Source organism: Solanum verrucosum, unplaced genomic scaffold, assembly GCF_900185275.1.
Source record: "Solanum verrucosum unplaced genomic scaffold, falcon-dt-bn FXZP01000117.1, whole genome shotgun sequence".
Lineage (NCBI taxonomy): Eukaryota > Viridiplantae > Streptophyta > Magnoliopsida > Solanales > Solanaceae > Solanum > Solanum verrucosum.
This window is the reverse complement of record NW_026020014.1, coordinates 1,612,934-1,632,593: the sequence shown is the minus strand read 5'-3', so window position 1 is coordinate 1,632,593 and position 19,660 is coordinate 1,612,934. Positions and strand designations below refer to the sequence as shown.

At 35.4% G+C, this 19,660-nt stretch overlaps 1 protein-coding gene and 1 pseudogene across 2 annotated transcripts; both read left to right on the top strand.

The window, feature by feature from the left end:
- Positions 1–2,381: 2,381 nt before the first annotated feature.
- LOC125820674 (uncharacterized) lies at positions 2,382–8,780 on the top strand (annotated as a pseudogene). Its single transcript, XR_007442544.1, has 9 exons — positions 2,382–2,549; positions 2,888–3,024; positions 4,351–4,525; positions 4,664–4,725; positions 5,511–6,333; positions 6,806–6,943; positions 7,152–7,436; positions 7,557–7,613; positions 8,424–8,780. The product of XR_007442544.1 is annotated as an uncharacterized LOC125820674 (transcript).
- A 1,491-nt stretch (positions 8,781–10,271) lies between these two features.
- LOC125820719 (developmentally-regulated G-protein 1) lies at positions 10,272–18,239 on the top strand. Its single transcript, XM_049500141.1, has 12 exons — positions 10,272–10,440; positions 11,311–11,395; positions 12,439–12,506; positions 12,727–12,803; positions 14,428–14,608; positions 14,721–14,777; positions 15,434–15,508; positions 16,036–16,155; positions 16,260–16,430; positions 16,997–17,110; positions 17,321–17,491; positions 17,854–18,239. The coding sequence occupies exons 2-12, from the start codon at positions 11,326–11,328 to the stop codon at positions 17,950–17,952; spliced, it is 1,203 nt and encodes a 400-aa protein (XP_049356098.1). The 5' UTR covers positions 10,272–10,440; positions 11,311–11,325; the 3' UTR covers positions 17,953–18,239.
- Positions 18,240–19,660: the final 1,421 nt, after the last annotated feature.

Genomic DNA, 19,660 nt, shown 5'->3' with positions numbered 1-19,660 from the left:
TAACAACTTAATATATTAAAGAGACATATAAAAAAGGGTTAATATTTGAAATTTTGCGTGTGCCATATAAATTAGAACAAACAGAGTAATAAATATTATTTTCAAAATTATGTTAAAAAAAAATACTACAAATCACAATAGCTAAAAATTTAAAATATTTTTAAAATCATATAAAAATTTCAATAACTTCTCAAATTCCATAATATGACATAAATTAAAATAAAAAAATTATATATATTGGGTCCCGTGCTGGCACGGGATCCTATATCTAGTATATATATATAATAACAACATATGCTAAAGAATATATGTTGTTCTGCCATCGTATAAACATATACACACTCTTATCTATTCATACGTTGCTATGGTAGGTCTCAAATATAGCTTCTATATATCTAGTAGATTATGAAAGAAAATGTAGAAATGGTCGATGCATACATTTACAGTCTTTTAAGTGAGTTAATACAAATATCATACGGTGATATATTTATATTTCAATTAGTAAATATTAAACAATTCGTATTTCAAATATTGTATGGACTTGTATTGGATTTTTTTTTTTATTTGTATTAGATTTATTTAGCAACAAACAACTCTCTCTAAATAATAAAATTTGTAAGCTAATTTATTTAAATAAATTTACTAGTACAAATATAAAATATAAAATAAAAAAAATAATTAAAATGATGAAAAGGATTTGAGGGATATTTTTGTCTTTATATAGACTAATCCCATGGTATTAAATCCTATGCATTACTAATACCATCAAATGGAAGGTATTAGTTATGCATCCTATAATACCAACTAGGGTGTATAACTAATCCATGGATTAGTTATACATAGGCCCAAAATTCCTACCAAACATAGTACTAAATAATATTATACCTAATACATGGACTATTTCCCCTCCTAAATGCATTAGCCGCAATTAATGTTGCCACTAAACAGGTCTTTTAGTGGCGACTAATTTATGTTTTAGCAGCAACTAAAGTTGCCACTAACACATACTTTTAGTGGCGATTATTATAAGCATTAGCAGCGACTAATGTTGCCACTAAAACACACTTTTAGTGGCTACAATTATAGGTGTTAGCAGCGACTAAAATTGCCACTAAAATATTCTTTTAGTGGCCACTATTATAGGTATTAGCAGCAACTAATGTTGACATAAATAGTCTTTTAGTGGCGACTATTAGGTTATTAGCAGCGACTCATGTTGCCACTAAAATAGTCTTTTAGTGGCAACTATTCTAGGTATTATCAGCGACTAATGTTGCCACTAAAAGACACTTTTAGTGGCAACAATTATAGGCATTAGTAGCGACTAATGTTGCCACTAAAACAGTCTTTTAGTGGCAACTATTCTAGGTATTATCAGCGACTAATGTTGCCACTAAAACACACTTTTAGTGGCGACAATTATAGGCATTAGTAGCGACTAATGTTGCCACTAAAACAGTCTTTTAGTGGCGACTATTATAGTTATTAGCAACGACTAATGTTGCCACTAAAACAGTCTTTTAGTGGCAATTATTTTATGTATTAGTAGCGACTAATGTTGCCACTAAAACAATGTTCCCTTAAGAAAATTATCCTCCTCTAATATTCGAGGTTTAAAGAAATAGATCCTTTCAAGATGAAATGATTCTATTTACAAGTGTATTGATACAAAACTAATGGTGTCAATGAGCCACTCAACATGAACAAAGTACACGAATATTTAATTGTGTAAAAGAAGTAGAAGAAGTTAAGAATTTTCGTTGTTTTAAAATGAGAGGAATTTTCTTTATTTATAGACAAAAAAGGTAGTGTGAACAAATGTTTATTGTGCCTTATCGAAAATGTCACAACACTTCAGAAAGGTTACAATCTTTCATAAAAGTCGCAACTCTTCATAAAAGTCAAAACTTTTCATAAAAATTACATCTTTAATGAAAGGAAAAGGGTATTTTGAAAATAAATAAATTTCGAAGGAAATTCTTGCTTGTGATGATATCACGTAGGTGGACCTAGAATTTTCCTTTATATAAATATATGATTTCGATTAAAATTGCCCATCTAACCAAACATATTATGAGTGGTCTTTAATTTTTGCTGACACATCCAAGTTTAAACGTCACTGCTCACTAGGTAGGTGCATGTCTTTAAGCCCAACAATAATTATAAAGCCCAATTGCCTCAGGAGTTAGCGGAGTGCCATTTCATAAAGTCGGACTTCACGCGCTCTTAGGCGTCACACTTTCTTTCCTCACAAAAAAATTTCGGTTCCGCAACTTTTTGAGCGTACTGGAAAAGCAATTTCCCAAAGCAAGAAAAATACTTCAGTTTATTTCTTGATTCCAATAACCATTTCTCTCTCCCGAATCACTAAATATATATATATATCTATCTATATATATTTCTTGATTCGATTTTTATACAATCATTTTTGGCTCTTCGATTCACGCATCTCTCCCTCATTTTTTTTTCTTTCCAATTGGCACTGTTATCAAAATTTTGAATTTCAGCTGGGAAGAATGATGTGACTGTTCTTGTGGAATTCCCTTATGGTGAGTTCAAATTCAATTCCAGTATTTGTTGATTCTGATTAGATTTAGTTAAAAGTTTTGATTGAGTTTTATAGACGTTTATTAATTATTCTTCCGATATTGCTGTAATTGGGTGGATTTTTGTTCTGCATGCACCCTAGGTTTTGATTTTTAGACGCATAGTTATTGAATTCTCTCTCTCAAATAGTCAAATTTGTGTAAGCTCCTTCTGAAACACAGCCTCTTTAATTCCACCAGGTAAAGCTAAGGTTTGCACACACTTTAACCTCGCCAGATCACACTTGTGGTATTTAATTGGGTATGTTGTTGTTGTAAATTGTCAAATGTGTGTGTTTCAGAAATTCCAGTTACATATTATGCATTTGCAATGGAGGCAAGTGAACCCAAAATTGAGGATTGTGCTGTTCCGGTAACAAGCACAATCAGGGCTTTGGAGAAGGAGATTGCTCATCCTATTGTTTACCAGCTTGTCCGGGTATGACTTGTGAATACAGTAATTGAAATTTGTCATTTTATCGGTCTAGCACCATAAGGGCTTATGTTTTATTTATAGTTTGTAAACATAATACTAGGGTATATGCTTGTGTTAATTTTCTGTACTTTATGGAAAGATCCGAGTTGCTAGTGATCAGCGAATGGTAGGAGAATAATTTGCTTCCTCAACATGGAACAAATGTTTTACTTACAGTTTTGAGGGAGCTTCTTTGTTAATAACCTGATCATTTTTCTATCTTCCATCTTTATTCTCCATTCGGCCAAATAATGGAAGAAAGTTATTTTTTTAAAATATTGATATGAATCATTTGCTTCTATATTGATAAAAAAATGAAAGAAGGTAAGTACTAATTCTCAAAAAAAATGAAAGAAGGATAGAAAAGCAGCTAAAGGCTAAATCCGTAGGCAAAGAGAGTTGAAAGACAATTTTATTGTACTTCTCAAATGGGAAGGGGGTGGTGATGGTTGAGATAGTTACTTGAGAAAATTTTAGGTGATTACCTAGAGCGTTGATGTTAGCTCCCTTGTTCTTAGATCATAAGTTCAGCGAATAGCTCTAGGTTAAGACTAATTAGAAAGAAGTATCCCTTGAGCTCACTCTATGTAGTACTCCCTCCATCCCAATTTGAGTGTCTCAGTTTAACTAGGCACAAAGTTTTAAGAAATAAAGGGGGAGACTTTTGAATCTTGTGGTCTTAAATTAAAAGATGTGTGTAGTCCTGTAAATCTTGTGGTCTTAAACTTGCCATGTTGGAACTGGAAACTTACTAAATATAGAAATGATTATAGAAACAGGCACACTTTTGGGACATACCAAAAAGGAAAGGTAGACACTTAAATTGGGATGGAGGAATTAATTAGCATCACCATCGCCCTTTTGATTATCTCCCCCTATTTTGTGGCAACAAAAAAATATTTTCTTTTTGTAAGGGTCTGGGGTCATCCTCAATCTTGTCGGAAATAAATACAAGTTTTGGATTTTTCAGAAAGGTAGTTCTAGAAAGGTGTTTTCTTTCTACACTGCCTTCTATGTTACCTTTTTTTTTGTGGTTGACATTTCTTCTCCTCATAAATGTTTTTTTTTCAATTGGTCCTATTTTACAACTCGCAGTGGCTTTTAAGTGTAATACCATACTTGGGTCAATATTTGTTAGAATTCTATTAGGAGGATTATATTTTTCCTCCAAATTTCCTTCTAGAACTTTTTTCCCAAGTTGTAAAGGTAAATCACACATTCAACTTGTAGCCGGAGAACCAAGTTTGGTGTAGTTTTAGAGAGTAATTGATGGTCATTACAATTGTGTAGGTTGATGGCGATGGGAGATTAGTCCCGGCAACTCAGGATGAAATTATGGTGGTTGAGGACTTGCTTGAAGATGATAAGTGTGAATCCAAGCTTGTTCCAGATACCAGACAGATTTCAAAATCCTGCATAACTGAAGGATACCTTCTTGAGAGAAATTCATTTCAAGTTACAGAAGGTTTAGAACTTGATTTTAAATAATTCACTTGTCTTCAAATTAATTTGTGACTATTTAAAGGGTGGTTCTTTTTGGCCTTTCCTCAATGAGAATTATTTTCTGATAAATTAGAGTCTGAATATCCTGTTGTTGGTGCAGAAAAGTCAAATGTGTTAGTTGACCCAGTGCCCGACTTGGGAAAAATAGATGCTCCTGAAAAGGTATGTAAGTTGCACTCTTCAGCTTTGCTTTCTACATCTCCTTGATCTAGGGCCTTTTTCTTACTTCCTTTCTCTCATTTTTTGTGTGGTGGTATTTGACTGGGCATGGAGTTAGAAAAGGAGGACGATATTTTGATCTTTTAGTCTTAAACATGCTATAACATTTATGTGGTTATAAAAGTATGCCATTAAAGGTAAAATGATAAGTTAAATGTTAAACTGTTTCCAAGTTTAGAATCTGACGTTCGGAATAAATTGAAATGGATAGAGTACCATATAAAATAGAACAAAAAGATGTAGAGAGTGATTTTTTAGTATGAGATGTTGTGTTAGATAGAGGAGGGAGTTTCAGTATGCTGACTATCATATTAAAGATAGTTACAGCAGTTTAAAAAATAGGAGGAGGGTTGCTGTGAAGGAACAATATGTTGCTACTCACCTAGGAGTGCTTTACATTGACTGACATGAGCCTGAATTGAGTGGAATTGATTCAGAGGATTCATATCGTTGGAATAAACTAGTTTGGCTCAACTTATTTGTCATGTTACTGTGTCTAACAAATTTTTTCTTTGTGGTCAACTGTAATTGTTTGATTTTGAATCATTCACCTATTAGAGTTAGTTGTTGTATCTTGTTTAGTGTTTCTCTTTTGTGCGACATTAGAGAATCAAAAGAAGTATATTATGGTTTTTGTATACTTCGTTTTGCTTCTACTAATGTTAGTAGTGACTGTATTGCGACTTATTAGTCGTCTTTGACTGATTTAAACTGGAATAAACTTCCAGGTGGCTGTTCATGGGATTGGCTCCTCTCTCAGAACTCAGCAATGTTGACCAATCTGTGAGGACTGATGTATGCTCCTATTCCCAGGATGCACCAAATGAGGATACACCATCAACTTCTGCTGCTGGTTCTAGTTGGAAGCCAGACTTTTCAAAGTTGGAGGGAAAGATATGTTTAGATGATCTACCAGTTAAAGAACTTCAGGAAACTTTTAAAGCAACTTTTGGAAGGGAAACTTCCGTCAAGGATAAACAGTGGCTTAAGAGGAGGATTACCATGGGTCTGACCAATTCATGTGATTTTTCATGCACTACTTTCATAATAAGAGATAATGTAGTGGTGAAAAAAGGTGAAGAACAAATATGTCATCGTGTAAAGAGCAGAATTTCTGCAGATTCTGAAGATGGAGTGGCAAATTCAAACTCTAGAGGGTCATTAAGTGATCATGATAACAGAATAAATGACGATTCTGATCTTTCTGGGGCAGATGTTTCCAGTTCAGCCTTTGAAAGTTGTAATGTTACTAAAGATTTGAACACAGAGCAGATAACAGCCAAAAGAGCTCGCAAACCAACAAAAAGATATATTGAAGAGCTTTCAGAAATAGAATCTAGGGAAACCAGTGAAAAGTTAGCATCGCCAGATAAAATCTCCAGATACCAATTTGCATGTCCAGAAACTCATTTAAGGCCCACCAAAAATGTGAGGTCAAATGCGAGACCTCTGGTCACCAGGCAAGATTCTCTGGGAGGTTCTGGGGTTCAAATTCCATTTGTTTCTCGGATTCGAAGGAGCCGTCCGCGTGAGAACTTCATGCCTCTTTTGGTAATTTAAATATCTTAAATATAGACTTATAAATGCTTACATGGCTCATTCCTAGCATGTATTTGTATATTGGGACTTATAATTTATAATTGTTTCTGAGTATAAAACCCCGTATATAGACATGACTTGCACTCCTTATCAATGTGAATGAAACTTTTGGGCTTCTTGTATCACTTGCAATTTTGCTATACTCTTCTTCCTTGCATAGATTATTTAATTTCAGTTTGAACTGCATTTGTCAGATGATTCTCTGTTTGTATTTCCAACGTACTATGTACATGTCAGAGTGTGTGTGTTTCTCAATGAATTCATTATGCCTATCTATATCAAGTTGAATCATTGATCTTTTGAATTAAATTACGTGGTTTTTAGACTTTGAATTTCAGCTTTAATGTCATGTACTACTATGGCTGATGGAAACATTATTTTTGTTCCTCTGGGTTATTGATGCACTTCAAGTTGAATATTGCAGAAACTTCAGCCCAGTGGAATGGACACGGCGACCAGACAAGTAAGGAGTGCTTTTGACATATCTGGGCCACAAGAAGATGATAAGAGAAATAATGACCTGATCAAGACCAGCTCATCTCCTGGATGGACTCAACAGCCTGTAAATAGAACTTCCCTTTTCTACTATTTGCCTTTGAATTCTGTGTGCGCTTGATTTTTTCAAATCACTACAATATTTCTTGAGTCAAATATTGCTCCCTTTAACCCAAATGAATCATCCTCCTTTTTTTTTGTTGGTCACTCTCTATTTTCCTTTTCTCCCTCTCAAATTGATGATGATATTTTGTGGAACTCCTTTTGTTTTCTAGCTTATTGCTGCTTGTGAAAAGGATGAACATTACAGTGGGATGAAAATTGTTGAGCTAGAGAATGACATAGAGGTGAATGACTGCTCTGAGGACAATTCAGATGATAATGTGGTGACTGTACCCACCCAAAAAGGAGGAATGAGGAGAAAACATCATCGACCTTGGACTATCAATGAGGTTGTTAAGCTAGTGGAAGGTGTAGCCAGGTATGGTGCTGGTAGATGGTCTGAGATAAAACGGCTTGCTTTTTCATCTTGCCCTTATCGAACTTCGGTGGACCTGAAGGTTGGTATTGGCTTGTCGATTTAATAGAATCTAGTAATTGGAATTCATTGGGAATAAATTAGTTTGGGACTGTTTTTTGTACATGTGATGTAATGCTGCAAATTATCTATGTATTTGCAGGACAAGTGGAGAAATCTGCTGAAAGCTAGTTTTGTGCAGTTGCCTGCAGAAAAAGGGGTTAGCATTATTTGAATTATTATTATGCATGTTGTTTCATTGTTGTTGATGATTTTATCAAGGACTTCTTTCAACTATAAGACGGCTTCATACATTCACTCTGTTTCAGTAGAAAGTGGTGATTTACTGTGTGATATTATAAACATGTTTTTGTCTCGTACTAGAAAGTTCTTTTCACTAATTTTGTACAGGCACAGAAAGGGGGGGGGGGGGGGGGGGGTGTGGTAGGCATTGTTTCTGTATTTGTCAACAGTCTGAACATCTAAGTTGCTCGGACTCTTCACTTTTGGTGCCGCACAATGTCGAGACGACGTGGGTGTGGGATCCGTACCCGATCTGGTCGGCCAGTTTTGGCTACTTTGACCAAATTATAGGGAGAAATTCTGGAAAGCTTCAATGATTTCTGTAATCAAAACAAAAACTAAGGTGAAATTGAAGAAAATGGAATAACCTTATCAATTTCTATTGTCACTCCCTTTCCTTTCTACTCCTTCTAGATTCTCCTTTGCATCAATATTCTCCTCAAGTTTTCCTCATAATTTAGGTTTAATAACTCTGTTTTTAGATATTTGAATTATTTTAAGCTAAATCCCCGCACCCGTATCCAACATGAATCCGTATCCCCGAATCATAAAATTTAGATCATAGAGGATCCGACCTCTAGATCCACACCTGTATCGGACACCTAAACCTGAGTTTGAGCAACTTAGCTGAGCATCACCCCCCCCCCCCCCCCACCTCCTTTTTTTTGTGGAAACTATGGGACTGATCGTAGTATCCTTCTTTAACTTAATATTTGTGATGGTGCAGATTCTGAATTCCCGGAAACAAGCTTCAGTTCCGATCCCTGCTGCAATTCTCTCGCGTGTGAGAGAGCTTGCTGATATGCAAGGTCAGATCCCACCAGTTCTCAGTGCATGCAAGTCAAGTGGACATAGTAGTAGTGATAGAAGTGTAAATGAAGCTAGGTCTGGATTCCTGTAATTTCAACATCATAAAAAGGTTTGTTTTTTTTGGAATAAGCCCGATGGTGATTGGCAGACAGTTCACTAACCATTATATTTCATGTGCTAATGCTACTTTTTGTGTGATTCAACCTTTTGTACACACCTTGGTAGCTTTTAATTCAAGGTCGCGAAGTTGAGAGCAATTTTGTTTTCCTTCCCACATCAGAAGACAGCTAGTAAGACTGCTATTCCTGCTTAGATTGTTCTAGTTGGTCATATCCCAGCCAGCATATTTTTAATTTGATATCCCAGCTCACATTTCCCGCCCGGTATCCAATGCCCGTGAATTCTTGGTGGTACAGCCCCCAACTTTTTAAAGCAGCGATTTGGTCTACCATGTGACATGGGTTGACCTTGAATAAAGCAGTAAAGATTTATACAGCCGACCAAGGCAGAGTTTGATTTGATCTACCATGCCAAAAGATTTGCTTTCCAATTCGTTTGACATATGTAACAAGATACTGGGTACATCTCCATCAACTATTGCACTGCCGCGTCTGCATCAGTCAAAGTGGTGGTTACTGTTCTTTAAATAAAGCTCCATTGAACCCATACTTGAAAGGGAGAAATAACAGAGTTGTTGTACATCCTAAGGTTTATTCCAACAGAGCAAGCGGCTAGCTACCTGCAAATCTTCTTGGATAGCAAAGGAAAGATGAGTATTGACAATCAGATCTGCAAATAAAAGTATGGTGGATTTGTGTACAGGGAACTTGAGAAAGAAGATTGGTGTTTGTGTGTTAAAATGGGATATTCCAGCAACACTGATATAGGAAAATGATAATGATAACAACTTTATCTTAGTATAGCAACCTAGTTTTTAAAATCAGTTATAATGGATGTCCAGACTCTCAATGATGAAGTCTCATCCCCAAGTCACTACAACAATATATCCAGTGTGTGCTCAGATCTTACACAATATAATAAATTCATCGCTGCTCTTTTATAAGATGGATCATTGGTATATCTTTCAAAACTCAAATGTGCATGAATAGGAGAAGAACAAATTGTAAAGAGCTAACAGATTTCATCATACGTTTATTAGATATATGCACTTAAGTTTTGCAAAGGGAGTATATAACAAACTAGAAATCGTAAGGTGATGTGAAGTTATAAATTATTGTTTGGGATATACAATTTTACCACTTATCTATCTATCTATATATATATATATATATATATATATATATATATATATATAAATAAATAATAGTATTTCATACATATTTAGAAAAAAATATTTATAAAATACCAGTATGTATATGCATGGTATATTTTTGGGATATACAATTTACATGTTGTATTTGCTTGTTACACGAGATAACATGGAATATCTCAAAATTAAAAATGGGGTAAAACTTATACATCGTTATCAAATACTTATATATAAATTTTATTTCAAATTTAATTCTAAATGACCTAGGGATAAAATTAGTTTAAGGATTATAATTTTGAAATAATTTAATCCGTGAATCAAACCACTCTAATATGTAAGTTTTTTTTTTTTTAATAATACACAACAACGTCAATTACTATCATTACTAGATTATCAATTAATTTGTCTGTATTTTTTATTTTTTTTGAATAAATGAAATAATTATGTAAATGGAGTATTTCTTACCGTCACGAAATAGAAGTGTATAAAGTTAAAATTAAAAATGAGGGCTCCAAGTTGAGGCAATCTTCATTCTGAACCCTCTTCCTCGTCGGCGAACGGCTGCTCTTCTTCTGCTATCTTTTGCTTCCAACTCACTTTATCGGCGGAGAAGCAGAATCCAGTGGCCGGCTGCCGGAATCTCAGTTGAGCTGCGTGGTTAGAAGTAAGAGCTGTTTAAGTTTATAAAACTGTTCAATTTATGCACAATTCCATTCCTATTGTTTCTCTTTGTTAAATATTCTGCTGAATCACGCATTTACTTAAACATACCGTCTCGTATTCTGAATTGAGCTTCTCTAGCTAAGTGGGATTTATTGAAAAAAAAGAGGTCAAATCGAATCGGTATATCTCAATGAGCCCGTAGGTTAATGTTAGTATGTTTAGTTTATTTGCTAGTTAACATTTGAGTATGAAGAGTATTAATTGCACGCCTCATTTTTGTTCAAGTATTGGTTAATTTCTGCTGTTACTTGCCCCCAATTTTTCCAATCTATATCTACTGGAGTCTAGAGTGGCCTCACAGTTTGATACTCCAATACTATTGCCTATTGTTTGATTTATTTTATCTATTTGTGTGGCATGTTTATCCAATTTATGCTCACTCCTCGTTTTCGAACATTTTCTATATGGTGGTTTGAAATGGAAGTTAAAACATAACGAGTCCCATTTAATTCCCAACCCATGTCCTTGGATTTTTTTTTAACTTTTACTGCTTATAATTATAGCTCATTATAGCACAGACAACCATTTCTCATAGCATTTTCTTCTGTATTAGTTCCATTTTTTAAATACATTATACATGTGACACGGACGACCTATGGGTCATTGTCAAAATATATGATATCTAACTTGGTCCCTGTGTCTCTGGCTTCCTTGTTCTGCTTGTCGGTCTTTTTACTGCAACTCTCTTTCTTTTCTTCAAAGATTAGTTGTTTCATGTTTGGTTGCGTGTACTTTTCTTGAGCATCACCTTTGTCATGGGACTGTTTGTTGAACTGAACTTGATCTTTTCTCTTCTATATATTTTATGCAGATAAACTAAAGAACCATGGGGATTGTAGAGAGGATCAAGGAAATTGAAGCCGAGATGGCTCGTACCCAGAAAAATAAAGCAACTGGTAACTTCCATAGTCACATCACTAAAGCCTTTATGCCTACATATAGGTTGTGTCTTATACTACTGACTTAGAATGTTTGTTTCACTTTGAGTTTAAGCTATAACTCAGACAAGAACTGGTATTACTGTTACTGAATCCCCAGTAGGCATCACCGTCAATGAATCTTCATTGCCTCTCAGTCTTAGTGCACATTAATCAACATAGACACTCAGAAAGTCTACTAAGAGTCTGTTCAACATTGGTAGATTAGAACTATAGGGTTTTAGTCCTACAAAGGACACCATCTTTTTCATTGGGGCACCACTGGATATTCAAAATTCAGAAACGAGATTTCAAAGCAGGAACTTGTCAAAAGAGATCACCCTTTGCCATTTAGCACAGGATTATATTTGTTTGTGACTCAACTATTTGTTACTTTTTCATCTAATATATAGAAGACAAGAGCTTAAGCTGTATGCTAGGACAATGTATAGATTTTCTTACACTAGCCGGTTCAATGGCACTTATTGTCCGTTATGGGCCTAGGGCGGCACAAATTTGTCTGTTTGGGCTACGCCACATCAAGCCCCAAAAGTGCGTGTACCATGTGAACTTGATTTATGCTTTATAAAACTCTTCACTTTCCTCTCTGTGTAATGTGCACCTTATCTTCCGAAGCATGCCAACCTAGAAGCCTGCCCATCCTGCTTGACCTGTCCTCATCACTTGCTTCCGTTAGGGGAGTCACAAGTATATATTTACCTATTATAGAAGGTTGCTTTCTATTTCTTTAAGGTTATAAATTGATATTTGTATCAAGAAGCACCTGTCGTTGCCTTCTAAGTTACATGATTGTGCAAATATTTTTTTTACACCGACAATGCATATAACTTGTACTCAAAAGAAAATTATTTGTTACATTTCTTGGAGTCCCTTGGAGATCCATTCTTATGCTCTTAATTCCTTTGTGATTGAGGATCTTTTGTGAACTCCTCTTTGTTTATTGAACTTCTCCCCAAATATTTTCTTCAGAAGCTTAATAATTGACTTCAACTGTCATGCAGAATATCATTTGGGTCAGCTGAAGGCTAAGATAGCAAAGCTGAGGACACAATTGTTAGAGCCCCCCAAAGTATGTCTTTTTGGTATTTCAACTGTTAATTGGGAGGGGTCAATTTCCTGTTATCTTAGTCTCATGGAGTTCCCATGATATAATTGTGTCCTATATTATCATATCAACAAAAATAGTTGCGCTGTACTCATTATTTTTTCCACTGGTGACCACCTTTTCTCGTGTTCTTGTTTTTTCTGATAGACCAAGCAATAACTTCCTGATTATGTATCTGAAACAGGGTTCTAGTGGTGCTGGAGAAGGTTTTGAAGTTACGAAATTTGGCCATGGACGTGTTGCACTGATAGGATTTCCAAGGTTTATCATTTCATTTTTGGCCAGTCATAAAAGTTTAATTGTCATCAGGCAGAACAGTTTACAAAGCATTTGATATACTCATAGTTCTGATAGATTATGTAATTGAATCATTAATTGCTTTTGATTACTTCTTATTTTGATTTCCTTCCTTGGTCTTGATATATTGAACGTTAGTAACTTAAGATGCTGGTGCCCTTTGACATGAGATTTGGCATGGGAGACCATATAAATAGTGTTAACCTAATCCGAATCTTGGTGACTTTTAGTGACATTTTAAGTGCGGCCAGTTTGGTAATGGGAGCAGAAGGTTGATCCTCATCATTTAACTATGATACTAGTGCCCCTTTTTCTGATATTCTTAGGCGAGGAGAACTGGGCATGGTTTTAAACTAAGCATAATAACTGGTCCTATTTGGTAATGAGGCACACAATTTCAGTCTGCACTTGCCTGAACTACCTGCTCCATGGTGTCTTAGAGCCTGTTCGGCCAAGCTATGAGCTTATTTGGAGAAGTACTTATCAGAAGTGCTTTCTTAAAAAAAGTGATTTAAGAGAGTAGCAATTAGTATTTGGTTAACTCGTTGGAGAAGTGCTTTTGTTAGTAGTTTGTGTTTGGCCAATATTTTAAAAAAAGTGTTTTAAAGTGATTAACTTATGAAAAGTATATGTATATAAGTTTCCAGTTTCCACCTATTAATCAATTAGCAAATTGGCTCACAAATATTGGTTAAACACTTATTTTCTGGTAATAAATTTGTCTAAATTTAATAAGATATGGGCTTCATTAAAAGATAAATATCATCTAAATAGATAAATAAGCTTGCATGTTATGATTTGTAATTTCAGATTTAGCTTAACAACTCTTGAATTTAACACCAAATAAGTTTCAGTGGAACTAAAAGAAAAGAGTTTGAGCTCTTTTTTTTTTAATTGACTTTGGCTATGCGCATGTATCCCAAAGTGACGTATAGTTTTTGGTAATGGGTATGCTCGAGAGAAAAGGTTTGGAATTCTACCTCCCCTTATACAACAGCTTTGTGATGGACCACCACATTGACCTATGGTGGTGTTTGTTATTAAGTCTTGCCCTAAACTATAAGAACACACAAAGAAATCATGCAGCACAATCTATTAACATTATCTACATTTCTATTAGGTTCCACATTTTATCTTTTTCATACTCCCCCCTCCTTGTTGCTAGATCAAGAAAAAGCCTTTGGATTGAGATCCACAACAATGCATAACGACTATGGATTCCAATTATTCTTCTCAAAATTCTGATTCATCCACTTGAGATTTTAAAACTAAAATAGGTTGGGTGAGCTTGCAAATTCACATATTCTCATTGTAAGTGTGGGGAAAATGGCGCCCTCTACTTCTACTTCTAACTAAAGGCTAACAACCGGCATTGCAAGCAAATAGAAATCCCCTGCCCGTTTGAGCCGGAAAGCACCTACATGTTGTCATTATAAAAGGGTGAGATTTAAAAAGCATGTAAAATAAGGAGAGATTTAAAAGCATGTAATATAAGTGTTCTTTACTTTATCTTTTCACCGTTGGTGTAGACATTTCAAAAGCTTGTACAGATAAGCTATTAACCTTCTTTGATTTTTCTTTTTGATAGTGTGGGAAAGTCTACACTCCTTACAATGTTGACAGGAACACATTCTGAAGCTGCATCATATGAGTTCACAACACTTACTTGCATCCCTGGTATTATCCATTACAATGATACTAAAATTCAATTGCTTGATCTTCCGGGAATCATTGAAGGTGCATCTGAAGGCAAGGGGCGTGGTAGGCAGGTAAATTGAAGATGGCTTTAGCGAATTGACAAACAATGTATGTTGTACCTTGTATAGTTACTGGCGCTCTTGATTGTGAATACAATCTCTGAACAATAGTCATTTTGTACAGGTCATTGCTGTTTCTAAGTCAGCAGACATTGTATTAATGGTTCTCGATGCTTCAAAAGTAAGTGATGATAATTCATTTTGATAATTGTGCCTGTTGGGGTTTATTTTTATTCTCTTTTGGTCATATTCATTTGGTTACAATTGCACCTCAGCTCTGGCCAAGCTCAGGCTGTACTAAATTAAGCTGCTCTGAGCCCACCTCAATCCTTGTAGCAGATTCGAGCTTGGGCTGAGTTTGCACAGCCAGAATTGTAGGTAAAAGTGTCATAAAAAAGAACCGAATAATTAAAAGAAATGAAGCCAGTCTGTTTCTCAGCTGGTGAATTCCTGGGGATGATCCCTATATATATGCTCTCACCTATTAAAAAATTAATTACGCATGCCAATACAGAAAAAATCACAAACAACATAATAGTATATGACCCAAAAAACATAGTACGTATTGTTCTTTGATCTCAGTGGTATAGAGAAGAAACAGAAAAAGAAGGCACACCGCACACATGGTACCAAAACAACAAAAAATGGAACATGATAAAAGAAGAGTTCACTTAGGTTTCTATTCTTATTTCCAGCATTAATCTCGAGCAACATCAATGTTTCATTACATGTTAAACCGAATTAGAATTAAGTCATCTCTCTGTCCAGACTTTCTGTTAGCTTATGCTTTCTTTTTTCCTTGATTCACTTGACTCTTAATTAAATATACAACAACAGAGTGAAGGCCATCGGCAAATATTGACAAAGGAGCTGGAAGCGGTGGGCCTGCGATTAAACAAGAGACCTCCTCAGGTGATCCATTATGCTATATTATTCATATTGCGGTTCTGTGTCCTAGTTCTGATAACATATATATTCATTTGTCTCCTTTTCTCTATCTGTTTTTCTGATACCAAGACTTCAACATGTGTTTGGAAGATCTTCTCAATAATTAATTGCTTATTCACACAACTAGCCTGCCTTATTATTATTGCATGATCTTATAGCAGGGTACATTATATAGATCTAGGTTCCTTCCTGTCCTTAAGTAGTTAGCTAGAAAATGTTCTTTCTCACAATATTTCTGTCTAGAAAAGACCTTTTCCTGGTCTTTAAAGTGTTAATTTAAAATCCATGCCATCATTGGCTATGTTGCTCGGACTCTTCAAAAATCTCATCGGGTGCGTGTCGGATCCTTCAGAAGTAGTGCATTTTTGGAGGATCCGAAACGGGTGCAACAACATTTTTGGAGAGTCCAAGCAACTTAGATCATTGGTTGTGTATCTTCCGATAGAAAAGATTGAATGTCAGCGCTTAACTTAATTGTGCAATGGTTGCAGATATACTTCAAGAAGAAAAAGACTGGTGGAATTTCTTTCAATAGCACTCTGCATCTGACACATGTGGATGAGAAGCTATGCTATCAAATTCTGCATGAATACAAGATCCACAATGCTGAGGTATTGTTGAACGCGGTGATTTTTATCATTGGAAAACTCCAGTTTGAATTTTTTTTCTTCTGCTTTGTTTCCCTACCTTATAGTCTTTTTGTTCACCTTTTTAGGTGTTATTTCGTGAAGATGCTACAGTGGATGACCTAATTGATGTTATTGAGGGCAATCGTAAATACATGAAGTGCATATATGTCTACAACAAGATAGATGTTGTTGGTATTGATGATGTAGACAGATTAGCCCGACAGCCAAACTCCGTTGTCATCAGCTGCAACATGAAGGTATTTCAAAATTTGTGAGATTCATTTGACTGCTGATGAGATGAGCTATAGCATGTTTTCGTGACCCATAAGCTCATTGCTCTATCTAATTTTGTGTCAAGGTGCTACTTTCATTATAATTCGTCGGTTTTTGACATTTGCAAACATATATATTGGGACCAAGATCAAATAACATAGTTGAGTATTTTGGGTGCGCATAAAGTTAACTGCAGCTCATGATAGTATATGAAGTCTTTTCTTTTGTGTGGCTCTGGAGAATTTCCAAAACTTGGTTTGACAAGGAGACATCTCTCTTACCTGTAGTTTATCCTTCTGCAAATAATAAGAACTCTTATTTTCCCAGGGTCACCACGATACTTTTAAGTTGGTTTTTGATCTTGATGATGGTACAGAAAAAAAAGATTTACTTTGTTTTCCTTTGCCAAATTTGGGCATGGCTTTGGAATAAGGGCTCACTACCTCTGATTTTTGAATTTGGCAAACGATCTCTACATACTGACATGCTCTTTAAAAGTTTTCTGTCTTGTCTATATAGTTAATGTTTTGCACTTATTTTTATGCTACAGCTGAATCTGGACAGATTGCTTGCAAAAATGTGGGAAGCGATGGGTCTTGTCAGAATTTACACAAAGCCTCAAGGCCAGCAACCAGACTTCACAGATCCTGTGGTCCTTTCTGCTGTATGTTATGTTGCACATCATGCTTGAAGATTTTCTTTCTTTCCATGCTTGGTTACTCTAGAAATTTCATTCACTGATCATAGATTGGTGGAGATGGTCTCGTGTTAAAATAGTAACTTGAGAACCCCCACAGAGGGCAATAGTTAATTTCCTGCTCATTACTTTTCTCTAATTGTGTTGATGCATCTTCTTTGTTGTCAATGATTTTAGGATAGAGGTGGTTGTACGGTAGAAGATTTCTGTAATCACATACATCGGAGTCTTGTTAAGGATGTGAAGTATGTGTTGGTGTGGGGTACTAGTGCAAGGCACTCCCCCCAGCATTGTGGCCTTGCGCAAATGCTTGAGGATGAAGATGTGGTGCAGATTGTTAAGAAAAAGGTAAAGGATATCTGCTTGTGCTTTTCACATTTGCTCTCCATCAATAGTGTTATCAGCTCTGGCATATCGAGCTATTTCTTCTGGCCATCATATCCACAGGTGTATAAGCTTCATGATCCTATGGTGATTTGGCATTTCTTCAGGCAACATGCAATGCCATTAGCTTCTTTCTAGTCTAATTAAATAGGAATTTGTGTCACAAAAGTATGAGTGGTCTTATCGACCAAAGCACCCAGGATGCGGAAGTTAGGACAGCTAAGGTTGAGATGTATAGAGGTGTAGTTTGGTGCCAATGTCATCAAACTAGGTGTTCCAGAGAGAGTTGATGCCTGTGATGCTCACAAATAGTTTATGTTATGCAGGAGAAGGAAGATGGAGGAGGTAGAGGCCGGTTCAAATCACATTCTAATGCTCCTTCTCGTATATCTGACCGTGAAAAGAAGGCTCCATTGAAGACTTGATTGAGCCAGATTGTGGAGTTGCTAATTCTATATGCCGATCTGGAAGAATGCATGTGCCAGGTATTACTATTGAAGAATGAGTTATACAATGAGAATAGCTAGAGGTTTCTTCAACTTTATGAAGTGAAACCTATTTATCAGAAGTGGCCCGAAGATTTCAGTGTTGTATTCTATATTTGATCATGTTACACTCTAGAGTAAGTATAATATCTGGGGACATGCTTTATTCCTCCAGATAATATTTACTGCTGTTCATTTTGTGAAATGTGAGATAAAAAGTTTTGGTCCTAGATCCTAAAAGTGTCTAGGCGATAATAATTGGATATCTTAGCTTCATGTTATCTGCAGTCGAATTGAGTAACTGCAAGTTTGTTCATCGTTGAAGAAGTATATTTTAAGGACTACATGCCAATGCAGGTTAGATAAATATTCTTTTCGTTGGATTTAGTGAACTTGACATTCTTATAATTCGACAGTACGTATTAGTGTCAGACTATAATTTCCGTTGCGATGATTCACAAATAGCCAACTTTTTAGTCATGAAAAGTTACAGTGATGGTGTCTTAAACTCTTTAGGTGCAATTAGGACATTATTATGGGGAATTTGAAACCTTCTTAAAACTCCATGACAATATGGCTACTTTTCAGTGTTTCTACTCTTTATTGCTCATTCAAACATTTGGACTTTAGAAGTCGCGAACTGGAAATGGATCTCAATAGTTACCATCACATTCATCCCTCGATGAATGTAGTCATTTTGTTTAACCCAACTGTGAGTCGTTAAATAGCTACAAGTCAGTATAATTTCATTAGTGGAGTCTGAGATGGGTGATGTGTATTCAATTTTGTCCCAGTAGATAAACGGTTTCCGTGACATCCTTGGCATGAATTGTAGTTTGTAGAATTTATTTTTAAAATTTAATGAAGACAGTGATTAGTTTTTTCACTCGATTGCAGTTTCTTGTTGTTTCTCCAATATTTCTCGAAGGCATATATGTCCTTTTTAACTTGAACTCAACAAGTATCTATACCCTTCAATTTTGAGTATAGTGCATAAGTAGACATTTAAATTTGTATTAGCTAAAACAAGTAGATATACACATTCTATGACACAACACGTAAAACTCTACATAAGATGTGTGTATTTACTTGTTCAACTTTATACAAAATTAAGTCAAATGCACACCCGGGAGATAAACCAAATTAAATGAACACTTTTGCCAAATGAACCGAACTTGTGTACAGTAGCCTAACGAATAGGCAAGGTCGGCAAGTCCAAGAAAGGGGCCTAAAATTTAGTGTATGAAAACAGTGAACAAAGAAAGGTAACCAATGGAGTATTCCTTCTTTTTCAGTAATTATATTTTGGGGTCAGTGCTTTTGTGCATGTCAGGTAACTCTTTACTACTACTCCCTCCGTCCCTATTTACTTGTCCATATTTCCTTTTTTAGTTGTCCCTATTTAGTTGTCCATTTTGACAAATCAAGAAAGGACAACAAATTTTTTCCTATTATACCCTTATTTACACTTCTTGAAAATTGTAAAAGTGTATGTTGTTTCCCTCCAATTTATTTCACTTGAATTCAAATGAGTGGTTGTAATTTTGAAGTGAAAAGTTGTCATAAGGGTAAAATTGTAACTTCACTGTGCTAATCATTGTTGCCTTAATCTGTGTGTCATTTCTAAAGTGGATAACTAAAAAGGGAC

Coding starts and splice junctions, on each gene's coding strand:
- LOC125820719 (XM_049500141.1), top strand. CDS start 11,326: ATGGGGATTGTAGAGAGGATCAAGGAAATTGAAGCCGAGATGGCTCGT. Junction 17,111..17,320: donor ATCCTGTGGTCCTTTCTGCT/GTATGTTATGTT, acceptor CAATGATTTTAG/GATAGAGGTGGTTGTACGGT. Junction 17,492..17,853: donor TGCAGATTGTTAAGAAAAAG/GTAAAGGATATC, acceptor TATGTTATGCAG/GAGAAGGAAGATGGAGGAGG.